This window comes from Mus musculus, chromosome 12 (genome assembly GCF_000001635.26).
Source record: "Mus musculus strain C57BL/6J chromosome 12, GRCm38.p6 C57BL/6J".
NCBI classification, from domain to species: Eukaryota; Metazoa; Chordata; class Mammalia; order Rodentia; family Muridae; genus Mus; species Mus musculus.
In genome coordinates this window covers 86,492,174-86,507,314 of record NC_000078.6, presented here as the reverse complement: position 1 = coordinate 86,507,314, position 15,141 = coordinate 86,492,174, and the positions used below count along the sequence as shown (strand labels likewise).

Here is a 15,141-nt window from a genome sequence, read left to right as displayed (position 1 = left end):
ACAGTACGCATGCACTTTCTGCCATGGCATCTCAAGGCAAAGATCTAGCAGGTGGCCATGGTGAGCATGCAAGTGACACTGGCTCATGCCAGCCAGATGCCACACCTGGGACTCACGACCTCATTTGGCCCTTGGGTTAAACTGAAAAGGTCATTTTCTTATACTCCCATGTGACAGGATGAGTGGTAGGCTCAGGCCCCCAGCTTCTAGGCCTAGAATCAGAATCTGAGCCGACTCTCCAACCTGCTCCTAACTCCTTCTATCTGCCTGCAGCTAATGGGAAGGAAGAGGGCTGTCTTCCATTACCATTGCTGTGAACTCTACAGGGAAAATCTACTGTTTTCTTGGGGGTTCCATTTGTGAACTTCTAATTGCAAAATCTACCAAAATGATTCTTTTAAGATTTATTTACTTATTATATGTAAACACACTGTAGCTGTCTTCAGAGACTCCAGGAGAAGGAATCAGATTTCATTGGTTGTGAGCCACCATATGGTTGCTAAGATTTGAACTCAGGACCTTTGGAAAAGCAGTCAGTGCTTTTAACCGGTGAGCCATCTCTCCAGCCCTGGATTAAGTGGTTCTAATGTGCCCTGGCAGTTCATAAACACTGCTGAACCTTCCAAATGCTACTCCCTTCAATCCCACAGAAGAGAAAGAGGCCTTTTAGAAACATGGGCTGGCAAAGGTCTTCTAGGCTTTGTTGGGACAGGTACCAGGCACCAGAGGCACAGCTATGGGACAGGATGAATCTAGAGAGCCCCTTAGCACTCTTGCCCTGACCCCACCCCTACCGTGACTCACCTGGGATGTGCTTGGCCCAGTTGATGAGGAACACAAGCTCCCGATCTGCCAATTCACAGAGAGTGGTCAGGGCCTTGATATCTCCCTCGGGGATATCGTTGGGAGGCATAGCATACAGCTTGTCCTGCTCAACCCCTAGTAGATTCGAGACGATCTTAGTCACTGTAACGACCAAACAGGGAGCAAACAGTCAATGCCTGGGGAAGAGTGGGGACAGAGCCCATGGGGAGGTCAAATATGGCTGGGGTCTGTCTGTCTGTCTGCTAGCATCACAAAGCTGCTAGTAACAAGGATGAGAGCACTGAGATGTTCCTGCAATGGGAAGCTGCTGAGAGGACCCTGAACTGGAGAGGGTGGCCATGGAGACAAGGTCTGTATACTGGGGCTCTTATTTCACATGGAAATAGGGTTTATGTCATCCCATATAGACAGGCCTTCGGATGAAGCCAGGCAATAGCAAGCAGGCACTGTTGGCCATCTTTAGATCCACACTGCCCACCACCCAGTGGAGGGAAGACAGAGCCGCCCCAGGAAGATGCCAGGTGGTCCGGGCTGAGAGAGGCAGCAGGCCTGCCTGATACACACATGGCTTTTTAGCAGGTGGGGAAATCGGCAGGTTCAGGTAGGGGCTGTTCTCCGAATCCAGCCGTCGCTTGTACTTCTGGCGGCCTCCTCGAACTCGGTCAAGGCGCACACCTGTCAGACAAGAAAGATATTGGCATCAAGAGTTGTTCCATAATCCCAGCACTTGGGAGGCAGAGGCAGGCAGATTTCTGAGTTCGAGGCCAGCCTGGTCTACAGAGTGCGTTCCAGGACAGCCAGGGCTACACAGAGAAACCCTGTCTCGAAAACACACAAAACAAAATAAAACAAAACAAAACAAGAACGACAACAACAACAACAAAAGAGTTGTTCCAAATCTCCAGGTGAATGGGCCCTGACTTTAGAACTGCGGCCCTGACTGAGAGTTTCATGGCCATGCCCAGATGGCCAGCGTCATGCCACAAGAAGTACCATCTGAAGTCCGTCCCACCAGCTAGCCTGGCTCTGCCTTTCCAGGTACAGCTCCATCCTAAAAATCACCTTGACACCTCTAGCCTCTGAGACCTCAAGCGGAGGCTCAACAAAGCTCTCTGCCAACCAAGTGTCTCAGTTCTGCTCTGCATCCAGGGAGAGCTGGGTTCGTTAAGCTGGGAAAGGAGGGCTAGAGATGTAGGTCAGTTGGTACCGTGTTTGCCTGGCATACCCAAAGCTCTGGGTCCAATCCCTAACACCACACCTTTTAAAAGGGGGAGATGTCAACAAATGCCTGTAATCCCAGCACTCGGTGAAGATGGGGGACCAGGAGCCCATGGTCAGCCTCAGCAACAGAGGGAAATTATGACCAGCCTGGGCTACATGAGATTGCCTCAAAAGTAAAAAGGTGGATGGAGAAAGAATCCTGAGGAGAAAACAGGTTACTGCCTCCGAGCCTAAGTGCTTATGTACTTTCCCCTGAAGGTAGTGCGCCTCAAAAGTCGGCCCTTCCTTCTCCAGGAAGACTTGCAGATCTGGAAATAAAAAGATGGTGGGTGGTTGTCAGCGGCCTTCGCCAATACTCGACTCTTACCACCCTGCAGAAGAGAAAGCTAAAGAGGCCATTGATAGAGGGAAGATTTGCATCCCATTCATGCCTCTGGTTACCTCTTTGATAGTACATACAACTAGTTATGTGCAAGCAGTCTAAGAGAAAAGAGGAAGGGACCAGAGAAAGAGAGCAATTGAAAGTGCAAAGATTTTGAAGGTGGGGCAACTCCTTTGGGGGGGGGGGAAGAAGTGGGGGGGAAGATGTCCACACATCCACACCCAGTTTCCAATTAAAGGCTGTAACTAACATCCTCTCCCTGAGCGGAAAGAAGGTGCTGGAGCCATAACCGGCAAGAACCACTTCTTACTGAACCAATTACTTCCCAGCCACATCCAGCCCAGGCTGGCCTCCAAAACTGACCTTGAACTTTGGATCTGCCAGATTTCACCTCAGAAAGCAATGTGTGTGTGCCACCACCCCAGGTTTACACAATGCAGGGGGTGAGGTGGGGACTGAGGGCAGGGCAAGGCTCCTTCTGCGCTAGGAAAACTCTCCAAGGAAGCTACACCCTCAGCCTTTTAATCCCTCACTGGAACTTCTGTAACAGGTGAGGCACAAGGCTATAATGAACGCTGGATAGGGGCTGGGGGGGGGAGTATCTCAGGATCCCCCCCCCCCATTCTCCTTAATGCTAACAACTCCCATATGGAGGGAGGGTGGTCTTGTTGGAGGGCCTGTGCTGCACTCCACTGAAATGGGCTCTTTATTTCTACCCTTATAGGTGAGACCGATGACACAGGCCCATCCAATGGGAAGCAAGAATGGTACAGAGTATGACAGCAGCCTCAGGCCGCACCATCCAGGTTACTCTCATTCCACATTCTAAGTCTGATCCTTGGACCTCTTGAGAAGCTACCAGCAACTCCCTACCTCTGTTCAGAGGGTCAAATGGTGATAACCCACTGCCTCTGCGTTGATCTCTCTAAGAGCAGAACCTGAGTAAAGGATTAACAAGCAGGAGGCTGTGAGGGAGAAGAGAAAGGCCTGTTCTGGACTCCGCCGCTAGCTCTGTCAGCCCACACTGCGGTCAGTAACTGGTGGTCTGGCCCAGGCCGAGCCAGTTGGTAGCCAAAGCGCTGGGGCAGAACTGTGGCCACAGGATGCTAAATCAGCACACACAGAGGATGGCTAGTGCTGACAGGTGAGAAGGGTGGTCGTCGCCTTCTCAAGGTGTGATCCACAGACCAGTAGCATCACCAACATCTGGGGCTTGTTAGAAGAGCAAACCAATTTCTCAGGCCCCAGGCAGGAGGATCAAATAAACCTGTCACTCTCATGCCCCTCTAGCTGACCTCCTAACTGCTGAGAAGTGAAGGATCAAGGGTGACCTTGATCTTCGGATCCTCCGGCCTGTGCCTCCCCAGGGCTGGGATTTTAGGCTTGGGACACCATGCGCTTTATGCAATACCTGGGGTTCCAGTCAGAGCTTTGTGCATGCTGGGCAAAGACCCTGCTAACCAAGCTATATCCCCAGCCCCAGAATGAGCATCTTATCAAGATGAGCTATGATGTGCAGGGCCTGTGTGGGTAACCGCCACAGGACACTCTGGTGGACCTGCTCCAGCTTCCACCTCCATCGTCCTGGACATTAGGGACAAAGGAAACAGCTCCATCCTCCTAGCACAGGCCTTTGTCTCACTCCTGAAATCCCCTGCAGTAGAGGCAGAGACAGGAGTAGACAGGAGACTCCTGCTTAACGGTTCTCCCACTAAAGCTCCGCTCACTCCTTGAAATGGCAACACAACCTAAGAAGCGCTACTACCAACTTCACAGTGGACATCGAGAACCCCCAGGTGCCCAGCATGTACCAGCAGCTGATTGGCTCTCTGCTCTGAATCTGAGAACCCCCAGGTGCCCAGCATGTACCAGCAACTGATTGGCTCTCTGCTCTGAATCTGCTTTCCCGACTCCTTTTGCCCAGAAGTCACTCCAAGGGGGTCGCCTCTTCCCCTATCTTTCCTAACCCTAAAGTGGCTGTTCATCCCCTGTCCCCATCCCCAACCCATACCCCACACACCATGTGTTTCTTCACAGCACCGGGGCCTCCCCTGCTGGCTAGGGAGGTGTCCCTTAAGGTCAGGTTCTGCCATGGCATCTGGTAACCATTGGTGCTTAAGAAGAAAGACTGTGTTCAACTCCCTCGTAAGTCATATCAACAATGGTTAACAGCATGGTTCACAGAGGACTTTACATATACACTGTTTAACCCACAACGTGGAGTGGCTGTGGTTACCCTCAACAGGAACAGACAGACTGAGGAGCTAGCTGGTTGGCCCAGTAAGTGTCAGTACCTTTTGCCCATGCTCCTTTGCCATTCTGAGGAGTGACCTCCCAGGACACCTCTCAAACTTTTTTTTTTGTTTTTTTGTTTTGGTTTTTCAAGACAGGGTTTCTCTGTATAGCCCTGCTGTCCTGGCGCTCACTCTGTAGACCAGGCTGGCCTCGAACTCAGAAATCCGCCTGCCTCTGCCTCCCGAGTGCTAGGATTAAAAGCGTGGGCCACCACCGCCGGGCTCAAACTCTCCTCTGCACTAACACCTCAGATCTTTTATAGCCAGGTAGCCATCCAAAGGATGAATGTGTCGACTGGAACTAATCAAGGATTGCACATCAAGGACTGGTACAAAATGGGTCTGTTCTCATTCGAAACTCCTGTCCCATTCAAACCTACAAAGCCTATGAGGACCCAGTGGTCCTGTTCAGGCTGATCTAACTCCTGACCCTTGGAGGAGGTGGGTCAACGCTCCAGTGTCACCCTCTGGCTAAAGGAGGCAGCAGTGGTCAAAGCCACTCTGCTGGAGCCCAGGCTTTTCAGTTGACCTTGAAGCAGGGATGCTGCAGGTGGCCTGGCTGCTTTCCGGGCAATCACCACAGGCTTGTTCCGGTCACGTTGTGGGTTCTATACTCCCTGCCGTCAGCACCACTACAGTCAGGATCTGTTAATGATCCTTTGGAGTGGAGGACGTGGGCCTGTGCTTCCCGGATCTGTGGAATTCGTGGGCCACCTCCAAATCCAAAGGCTTTGTCCTCTTTGCCAATGACTTGATAGCTCAACTTTGCAGTTGAATACCACCAGCAAAAGAAAGCAACCTCGTAAATCAGGTGATACCAGCCGGTAATGCCAGCCCTTGGGAATCCGGGACAGAAGGAGCAACAGTTCAAGGTCATGCTCAGCTATACAGCCAAGTTTGAGGCTCGTCTGGGCTACTAGGGACAGAGGGGGTAAACATCTCCATTTTCAAAGGGTGTGGCAGTAAAGAGTTATCCCTACTGACTGATACAATAGACAATTACTTCTAAATTAGAATATGACTTCAAACCTGGGGAGAGAGAAAATGGGAGTCTTTAAATAAAAATGTCTTATTGTGTGTGTGTGTGTGTGTGTGTGTGTATATATATATATATATATACATATATATATTTTAAAAAGCAGTCAGGAGGAACAAATAAAATACTAATTAACTTATAGTTGCGGTCTCAGATTAGTAGAGTCTATCATCTCATTGAGACTTTCCAAATATAAAAAGGTATTAATAATGCTAATATGAAAATCCTTGCTGATCTCCAAATACTTAACTTAGTAACACGTGGCCCTTGTCCTAACTACTGTTGGATACTGTTTAACCCCTTCAGATGTACAGAGAACTTTAATGCTTAGACAGTACCTCATGAATACACACACACACACACACACACACACTTCTTGTATCTCCATTTCTTGGCCTCTAAGGTGGGGTAATAGGCAACCTCACAGGGCCAACAGCTCACTTAATCCTTATGTGACTTCATGTGGGAATTTGAAAACCTTCAGTGGCAAACAGTATCTGTTAAATGCATGCTAGTAACAAAATACCTCAACCTGAAGGAGGTTCTGTGTTGCTGCTGTTACCAACACCAGCGTCTTGATTGCATAGTATATATATATATATATATATTTTTTTTTCCCCCCCAAGACACCATGATGGGGAAACTGGGTGAAGGGTAAGTATGTGGCATCTGAATTTTCTGACGACTATAACTCAATGATCTCAAAATGAAAAGTTTAAAAACTTCTAGAAAATTCTGGTGGAGGTGTAGAATAGTGTGTGTGCTGGTAGCTCAAAAAACTTCCCAGCATCACCACAAACCCCACTCCTGGGTTTCCACTCCAACATAGAACTGAAGATGGAAATAACCCAGTGTTAGCTGCAGCACAATTCATGGACGCTCCAAGCAGGGAGCAGCCTTGTGGCCGTCAGATGCCACAGGCAAACAAATGTGGCCTAAAGTACTTGTCTACGACTTAGTCATCCTGAGTGAAATAAGACAGAAAGGCAGCTACTGCCTAGCTCTGCCTTTGAGGTTTCTGGAGTCAGCATGGTCAGACACAGAAAACCTGGGGAAGGGAGAGTTGGGAATCTAGAATGTAGACTTAGTCCCACTAAGAGCAAGCATGAGGGTTTTGTGCTTGTGGTCCCAGCACTTGAAAAGCTGAGGCAGGAGGATCAACATGAGCTCCAAGTTAGCTTGGGAGTTACAGTGTTCCAGGTCAGCCTCAGCTACAGTTTGAGACCTCCACTTGGTAAATAGGCCTAAGTAACACACCCAAGTGAGGGATGTGTTGTCTCCAGAATCCAAATAGACCCACTAAACGTTGTGCTTCTTTCTTGGTTGTAGGAGGGGCCAGGTGCAATAACTTATCTTTCACCTTAGAAGGAATATCTCTGCATGCCCCACACCACTGGACTCCTAAGAATTTCACTGAGGTAGATGGTCCTTGAATTTTGGTTGGATTTATTTCCCATCCTCTGATACGCATATGTGTTACCAATGAGTCCAAAGTGGTTGCTACTTCCTGCTCACTTGGTCCAATCAGCATAATGTCATCAATATAGTGCACCAATGTGATATTTTGTGGAAGATCCAAACGATCAAGATCCCTTCTAACTAAATTATGACACAGGGCAGGAGAGTTAATATATCCTTGAGGCAAAACTGTGAAGGTATACTGTTGGCCTTGCCAACTGAAAGCAAATTGCTTCTGGTGGTCCTTATGGACAGGTACTGAGAAGAAGGCATTTGCCAAATCAATAGCCGCATACCAGGTGCCAGGAGATGTGTTAATTTGCTCAAGTAAGGAAACTACATCTGGTACAGCAGCTGCAATTGGAGTTACTACCTGATTTAGTTTTCGGTAATCAACTGTCATTCTCCATGATCCATCTGTTTTCTGCACTGGCCAGATAGGAGAGTTAAATGGAGATGTGGTGGGAACCACCACCCCTGCATCTTTCAAGTCCTTGATAGTGGCAGTAATTTCTGCAATTCCTCCAGGAATACGATACTGTTTTTGATTCACTATTTTCTTTGGCAGAGGCAACTCTAAAGGCTTCCATTTGGCCTTTCCAACCATAAAAAAAAAGTAAAAGTAAAAATGTCAGGTTGTCAGACAGGACAGCAACAGAACCCAGCAGCCACCTCTGTCCAACCCAAGAACAGAACTGTTGGCCTTGGCTAAGTCACTCTTGCTCTAAGTCACCCTTCACCAGCCTTGTGACACTAGCCCAGGGACCTGCAGGGGCCCAGTTCAGAGCCCAGAAATCAGCACACAAGATTCACTAGAGGAACAGCCAGGGCTACACAGAGAAACCTAGTCTCAAAAAACCAAGAAAAAAAAAAGATTCACTAGAGGAGGGAAGGGTCTCAAACTATGCCCACCTGCTGGCCTCTGCCATTCACTGCAGGCACCTCAGAGCTCCAGATCCCCTACACGGATTAAATGGACATCTTTACTCCAGTTGGGCTACTGTTCTTTCTTAATGGAATAGCAACACTTCCCACTTCCCGCCACCTCCTGCCTTGCTTCTCAATCGCAACCCCCTCCCCCAAGGCTGGACAGGATCCCAGTCTTTCAGATGCAAAAATAGCTGATTGCACTGGGGCAGCAGCCAGTTTAAAGTTTCTTTCATTTACACTAAAAATAGCCAGCTGAAGCTCGGTCCCACCACCTGGCCCCAAGCCTGTCCTGGTGCTGCCCTCTGACTATCAGGTGTCTCTCTCTCTACCCTCGGGGCGATGGGGTGGGGGTGGCAGGCCTGGAAGCCAGTATCCTTCCCTCATTTCTGTCCCAGGAAAAATCCCTGTTGACCTTGCTGAAGTATTCAGGGTTGACATGTTTCCTCTCCAAAACCCAGCAGCACCACTGACTATACCACCTTCTGTTTCTCTATGAAGTGAAGCAGGTCCTGAACTGAACGGGACTCTGCTTACAAAGCTGATCATCTCATTTTTGATCTGCACGGCAACTCTTGAGAAGGGGTTGTTCATGGCTGTCATGGGGAGACAACAAGAAGACTAGAGAAAGGTCAGGTGGACTTGAGGATGTAGCCTGGGCAGTGGAGTCCTGGCCACTTTATGTGTACTAACACACTAACACGTAAAGCCTTTCATTCGGTCTCCGCTCTGGCATAAACCTGTGTGATGGGGTCTGCCTGTAATCCCAGTACTCTCGAAGGCTGAGGCAAGATGATCAGGAATGCAGGCTCATTCTTGGATGCATAGCGAAGTTCAAAGGCTAGCCTGGGATACATAGGACCTGGTCAGGGCCACACAGCCAGGAAGTCCAAAGGCTCTGCACTTGGATTTGTGGGTGACCAAATGCCATTCCATTTCAGTCCTGCATGGCGAGAACCCCCTGGAGACTGGAGGACTTGTTCCTTGAAGTCTGGGGGATCTGGGGTCTTGTCTAGAACAAGTATCTGTTCAAAGCTCTTTGGTGGTTGAATACTGGATCTGGGTCTTTAGGATACATTTATTTGCTCTGAGTAGTCTTTCCTGGAGGGATTAGGGGTTGAAGCTTAACCTAGTGTCCCAGTTTGCTGTGATAAACAAGCTTATGGTTAAAAGCAACTTGGGGAGAAAGGGTTTATTTGGCTTACGGGCTACAGTGACTGGGGGAAACCCAAGGAATGAACTCCAGGCAGGAACCTGGAGGCAGGAACTGAAGCAGAGGCCATGGAGGAATGAATGCTGCTTACTGGCTTGCTCCTCTCAGATTGCTCCGCTTGCTTTCATATACAACCCAGGTCCACCAGCCCAGGGATGGTATCATTCACAGTGGGCTAGGTGCTTCTATATAAATAGTCAAGACAACACACCCCATAGACTTGCCTACAGACCAATGTGATGGAGAAATTTTCTCAGTTAAGATTACCTCTTCCCAGATACGTGTTCCCAGATAGGTTTGTGTCAAGTTGACAAAAAACTAACCAATACACCTAGGGATGGGGATTGGGGGGGAATGGAGGGGGGCGCTCCTGCCAACTCTTCTGTGGATTCCAGCTACCCAAACATCTAAGGGGGAACTCCAGTATTCTAGCTATCAATGTCTATTTACCATCACTCTCTCTCCCCTAGACCCTTCTGGTCGATGACATCACACCAGTGCGCACATTTCGCCTGTGTCATCCCTGTGTTCCCACTGGCCAATGCCTAAAACTACACCTACCATGGAAAAGTCAGTCCAGCCAAGACCTGATCTAAGCTTGCTGTGGAAGAACTGCAGACTCCTGCTGGGCATGGAAAGCACCCTGAGGTTAGGACCAGCTCCCTACAAGGAGCCTAGACCACACCCAGCTGTCATGTCCCCTCTGTGTGGGTCTAGGGGGAAAAAAAACTACCCAAGTGCACCTGGGCCAGATCAAGCAAGGCAGGTCTCATCCCAGGGCCACCGCTTTGCATTTTCTTGCCTGTGATAGACACTGTTAATCAATCACAGCACCACGGCCGGCTGGTCTCAGATACTCCACTGGGGCCTTTCAATCATGCACACTACCACCCTGGAGCTGACAGTCCAGTGGAAAGGTAATTTGCCACCTTGCTTCTTGAATTGAGAACGGAGGTGTTAGGAGACCGCAGAGTAAACAAAATAAGGCAAGTGCATAAACAAACAAACAAGGTCATTTCTTGAGGAGGGGAAGTTCAATGACAAGGTCTACAGGGGGCTGTGACAGCCAGTGATGGGGGTCTGTGACAGCCAGTGATGGGGAGGGTGACATCTACACGGAGACTGAAAGGACAAGAAACCTGCCTTCAGGAACGCACTCCAAGGGAGGGCAGTATGGAGATTTTCTAAGGAGAGAAGTTGACTGAAAGCAAGCCCTTGAGGCTGGAGCTGAAGGAACTCGGATAGGACATGGTGGCACGGATGATGGCAGAGTAGCAGGGCACACCTGAACCTTGCTGTCAGATTCTTGGCATTATTCTAAGTGCAATGGAGAACTCTAAGAGGATGGAAAACAAGATGGCAGACTCTCACTAAGGCTTTTAAAAGACTGTTCTGAGCTGGCTGAGGTGGCACATTATCGATAATCTCAGCACTTGGGAGGCAGATGTAGGGGAAATCTCTGAGTTTGAGGCTAGCCTAGTCTACAGAGTGAGTCCCAGGACAGCCAGAGAAACCTTTTATCTTGAATCACCCCATCCCACCCCACCCCCACACACAAGCTAGCATGGTTTCTAACTCAGCACTGCATGGGAGCAGAGATGGGAAGACCACTGCAGCTTGCCTGCTTAGCTCCAAGCTCTGTAGACAGTCTAAGAGAATAAGGGAAAAAGTGAGAAAGCAGGGTGGTCAGTGTCCTCTTCTGGCCTGGGCATTGGTATATACATACTATGTACTATGTGCTATATACCATATACCATATATATACTGTATACTACACCCCATCACCACCACCACCACCACACACACACACACACACACACACACACACACACAGGAGCTGAAGATGTATTCCAGGCCCTTCTCCTGGGAGATTAACTCTTCCACATACACATCTGGGAGACAAACAGAAGCACAATGCTTCTATGACAGCCTAGTCTACACCCAGCTCCGTCATGGCCCAGTTGTGTGGGTCTAACTAAGCAAAGGAGTTAGTAAACTCCAGTCCGCTGGTCAAGTCCAACCTCTGCCCTTTATGAAAACACGGCTCGGCCTATCATTACATCAGTGGTGTTGAGTACTTATGAAAAAACATCCTGTTTAGTGGCTTCTACTTCAGAGAAACAAAAGATAAACAAACCTTGTGAGAAGCAGCACCGCCTAGGAGTTTCTACTGGCTACCTTGGTCCAGGATCCTAAGGCTAGGATCAGTGGACCTGAGTTCAAATCCCAGCAGCAGTGTCAAGTGGCTCCCAGCTATTCCAGCTCCAGGGGATCCAAGGCCTTCTTCTGGCTTCCAAGGGTACCCAATGAACACATGGCACACAGACACAACTTTTGTTTTGTCTTGAGGCAGGGTCTCAGACTGTATGGAAATTTAATAAGTTTCCATAAGCTGGCTGCCTCTACTTCCCAAATGCTGGGATTAAAGACCTGCGTGTGGGGCTACACCCAGCATACATAATAATTAAAGACAAACTCATGCGTATATTCCAGGACAGCCAGAGCTACGTAGCCCTATCTCAAAAAAACAACCACCCAATCCCATTCCCCCCCCCAAAAAAAATCACTTATAAAGTCATTAAAAACTAAAAGCCAAAATAATAGAATAAAACTAGAAGCTGGGTAAGATGGCTCATCCATCTTCCAGCCTTCCAATTCCAATTCCAGCCTTTGGGAAACTGAGGCAAGAGGGTTGCTGACAACACTATTTTGAGCTACAGAATGAAAACCCATTCTGACAAACAAAAACCTCCAGATGAACCTGCAGGGAAACATAAAAGCCAGGATAACAGTTTCCTCCAAGAATGAAGAAAAGAAACGACAGACAGAATGACGACGGGACCTTTAATGGCGCTTCTGCCTTCCTGTGGTAGGGGTGTAGGTATTTTTCCTGCTTGGCATATGCTCACACCTGGCCTCGCCTGAGATGGCCCAGCAGAGAAGGACATCACCAACCAACCTGACAACCTGTGGCCCACACATTAGAAGGAAAGAACTGACTCCCGAGAGTTGACCTCTGACCTCCATACACATGCCATAGTATCTATACACACACACACACACACACACACACACACACACACACGAAATAAAGGTAAGAAAGTATATTTGAAGATGGGTGTACTTTCTTCCATACCAACCAGGCTTTTGCTGAGCCCACAACATCCCAGCTAAAAACGATCCCCAGAGTACTGAGCGGGACGCCCATGTGATTAGACTTTGCCAAGTCTGTGAATGAAAGGACCCTGTGTCCTGACTGTCCTGCCTGGAGAACTGGAGTCATAGGTGTGGGTCACAGGCTTGAGTGGACTGTGGAGCTGCTACCCGTCCTGTACAGCCAGAGACCTTTGGACGACTACATTACTATTAAAGAGAATCAGGAAATTGACACTAATGGAGCTGAGTGGTAGTGGCTTATGCCTGCAATTCCAGCACTTGGGAGGCAGAGGCAGGAGGATCTTTGTGAGTTCAAGGCCAGCCTTGTCTACAGTGCCATACTCCAGGACAGCTGGGGTTGCATAAAGAAACCCTGTCTCAAAACAAACAACAGAAATCTATACAAGGGACTGAGGCAGAAGACCTACTACTCAAACTGGGAAGACTCCATGGTAGCGGGATAAAAAGTTTCCACTTGGCCCAGCGTGGTGGCATCCCAGCTACTTGGGAAGCAGAGGCAGAGAAAGTCAGGGTTCAAGGCCTGCCCAAGAAACTTAGTGAAACCATGTTGGGTTGTAGCTCAGATAGGTAGAGCAGCTGTCTAGTATATACTTGGTCCTGGGTTTTATCCCAGTACTACCATTGAGAAATTCTATTTTACTATTTCTATTTTCAAGACAACATGAAGCAGGGCTCATTAGCTAAGTGTGTATGTATGGGGACCCCAAACTGCTTGCTAGATACAAAAAAGAGAAAAATCACTTTGGGGGGTTTTGGGAAAGGGAAGATTCAAACACCAGACAGAGTCTGGTGAGTCTGGAAAGCTTAGTCTGTGCCCTGCACTACCTGGATCCACAACGACCAAAGCACTGCACTCAGATGTCTGCTAACAAAGGACTTTCATGTTCTTAACCAGACAAAATGAAGTGGCAATGCGATAGGTATGTTCACTAATTTGCTTGAATACTATCTTCATATAGTATATACCTAAAGCTACCCACCAGTTAAAAACAAAACAACAACAGCAAAAAAAAAAAAAAAAAAAAAAAAAAAATCAATGCTATTACACTTATCTCTTATCAAGAAAAAAAAAAATCAACATTGTACATCATGGTGGAATCCAAGAGCCATCCCAGGAGTCATCCCAAGATGACAATGGGCACACCATGACTCTCATTTTCCTGGAGGGAAGCAAAGCCTAGGGAGGTCTAAGTAGCTTTCCCAGGGAGCTGCTAAATGGTCAAGCAGGGTCTGAAGAGATGGGCTGAGCTTGTGATCCAATGCTCTGGTGTCAAATGCCTGGAGTGAAAGGTAATAAGAATTCCACACAGCCAGAAGCAGCTGTCTGTATTCAATCAACACCTGTCCAGCCAGAGGTCATTGTACCTGCATGTCCAGGATGCTTTGGGGAGACCTTCTGAGCTATCAGATTTGGGGGGGGGGGCGGCGCTGGAGGGCACATGTGTATAGGCAGAAAGTAGTTCAACACTGTCTGTCCTCTGACATGCTGGAGAGTTGGTTTGTTTCAAAACATTAATATATTTTGGAAAAGCAAGAGAACGTCTCTTCCTTCATTCACAAGACCAGAAGAGCAGTAGTATTTCTGGCAGACTAGAGGCAGAGCACTCTATAAATACAAAACTATTAGAGCCCATGCAGCAGGAACCTGATCAGGCCCCCTTTTAATTTCCTGACATGAGCTGGCCACTAACCCAATTACCCAGAATCCCTGGAGGATCTTTCCACTTTTCCATCGCGCACGGAACAAGTGAAAGCATATTGCATGGCCGTCAGCCCAGCTCTCGCTGAAATCAAATTTCTCTCAGAAAACACTTGGGAAGAGACAGGCAGGGCTGAACAGGGAGGAAACAGCAGGAGTGGCTGGAGAGTGGGTAGGTCGGGAGAGGAGAAGGTGGGGCTGGCAGGGACAACCTGCCTGGGTGGGGGCGTAGCTGTGGGGGGCACGGCGGTGGGGGAGGGTGGCGGGGGAGGGGGGACGGTTGTCGTATGCAAGTCCAGGAGGTGGGGGTGCCTGGTAGAGGCAGCAAGTGGATTGATTTTCAGAGTTCTTCTGGAGGCCTGTCTCATTCCATTCTGATCCCAGAACTTAGAGAGGATCTGCTTAAAGTAATGCCACCCCCTTTAGAGTGCCCCCAACAGATCCAAAGGAGATCAATGGGTCCTGTTGACCTCACTCAGCTCTGTGGGCAGCCGAAGGAAAGACAAGCAGAGCCTGAGTGAATTTAACAGCTAGCTGAACTGGCGCCAGGGAGCTGACACACCTGGTGAACAGCAGGTATCAATACAAGTGAAGAAAGGGTCCAGTGTTCCGTACAGGAACCACAAATGCCAGTCACCGGCTCCGAACCCAAGTCACACTTTATATTCAATTCTACACTCTGAAAAAGGTCGACTTTCCAAGAAAATATGAATTGCCATTCAAAGGATCTGCACAAAGACTCTAGGACACCGCCTTCACTCACTGACTATTCCAATCACCCCAGGATAGAGAGGGCAATGCCAAAGGAAGCCACGTGGGGAACAGGATCCATCTCCAACCAGCTAAGGAATGGGACAGCTTTGATCCCACAACAGAGAGACACCACACATCTGACATTATCCCTAGTAA

General features: G+C 48.6%; 1 protein-coding gene across 5 annotated transcripts in view, besides 1 other annotated feature; it reads right to left on the bottom strand.

Annotated features, from left to right (window-relative positions):
- The window catches only part of Esrrb (estrogen related receptor, beta), a 160,512-nt gene that overhangs the window by 14,314 nt on the left and 131,057 nt on the right, over positions 1-15,141 (bottom strand). For all 5 annotated transcript variants that reach the window (NM_001159500.1, NM_011934.4, XM_006515881.2 and 2 more), the window contains 2 exons: positions 1,390-1,500; positions 805-966 (listed from right to left, as the gene is read on the bottom strand). In NM_001159500.1, coding sequence (NP_001152972.1) covers positions 805-966; positions 1,390-1,500 — 273 coding nt within the window. The remainder of the gene's footprint in view (positions 1-804; positions 967-1,389; positions 1,501-15,141) is intronic.
- Positions 2,301-10,517: a transcriptional cis regulatory region, noted in NCBI's record as "EC(Esrrb) region targeted for CRISPR interference". NCBI's record gives its function as "positively regulates Esrrb expression (allele-specific modest effect) in mouse ES cells" and the evidence as "EXISTENCE:mutant phenotype evidence [ECO:0000015][PMID:27895109]".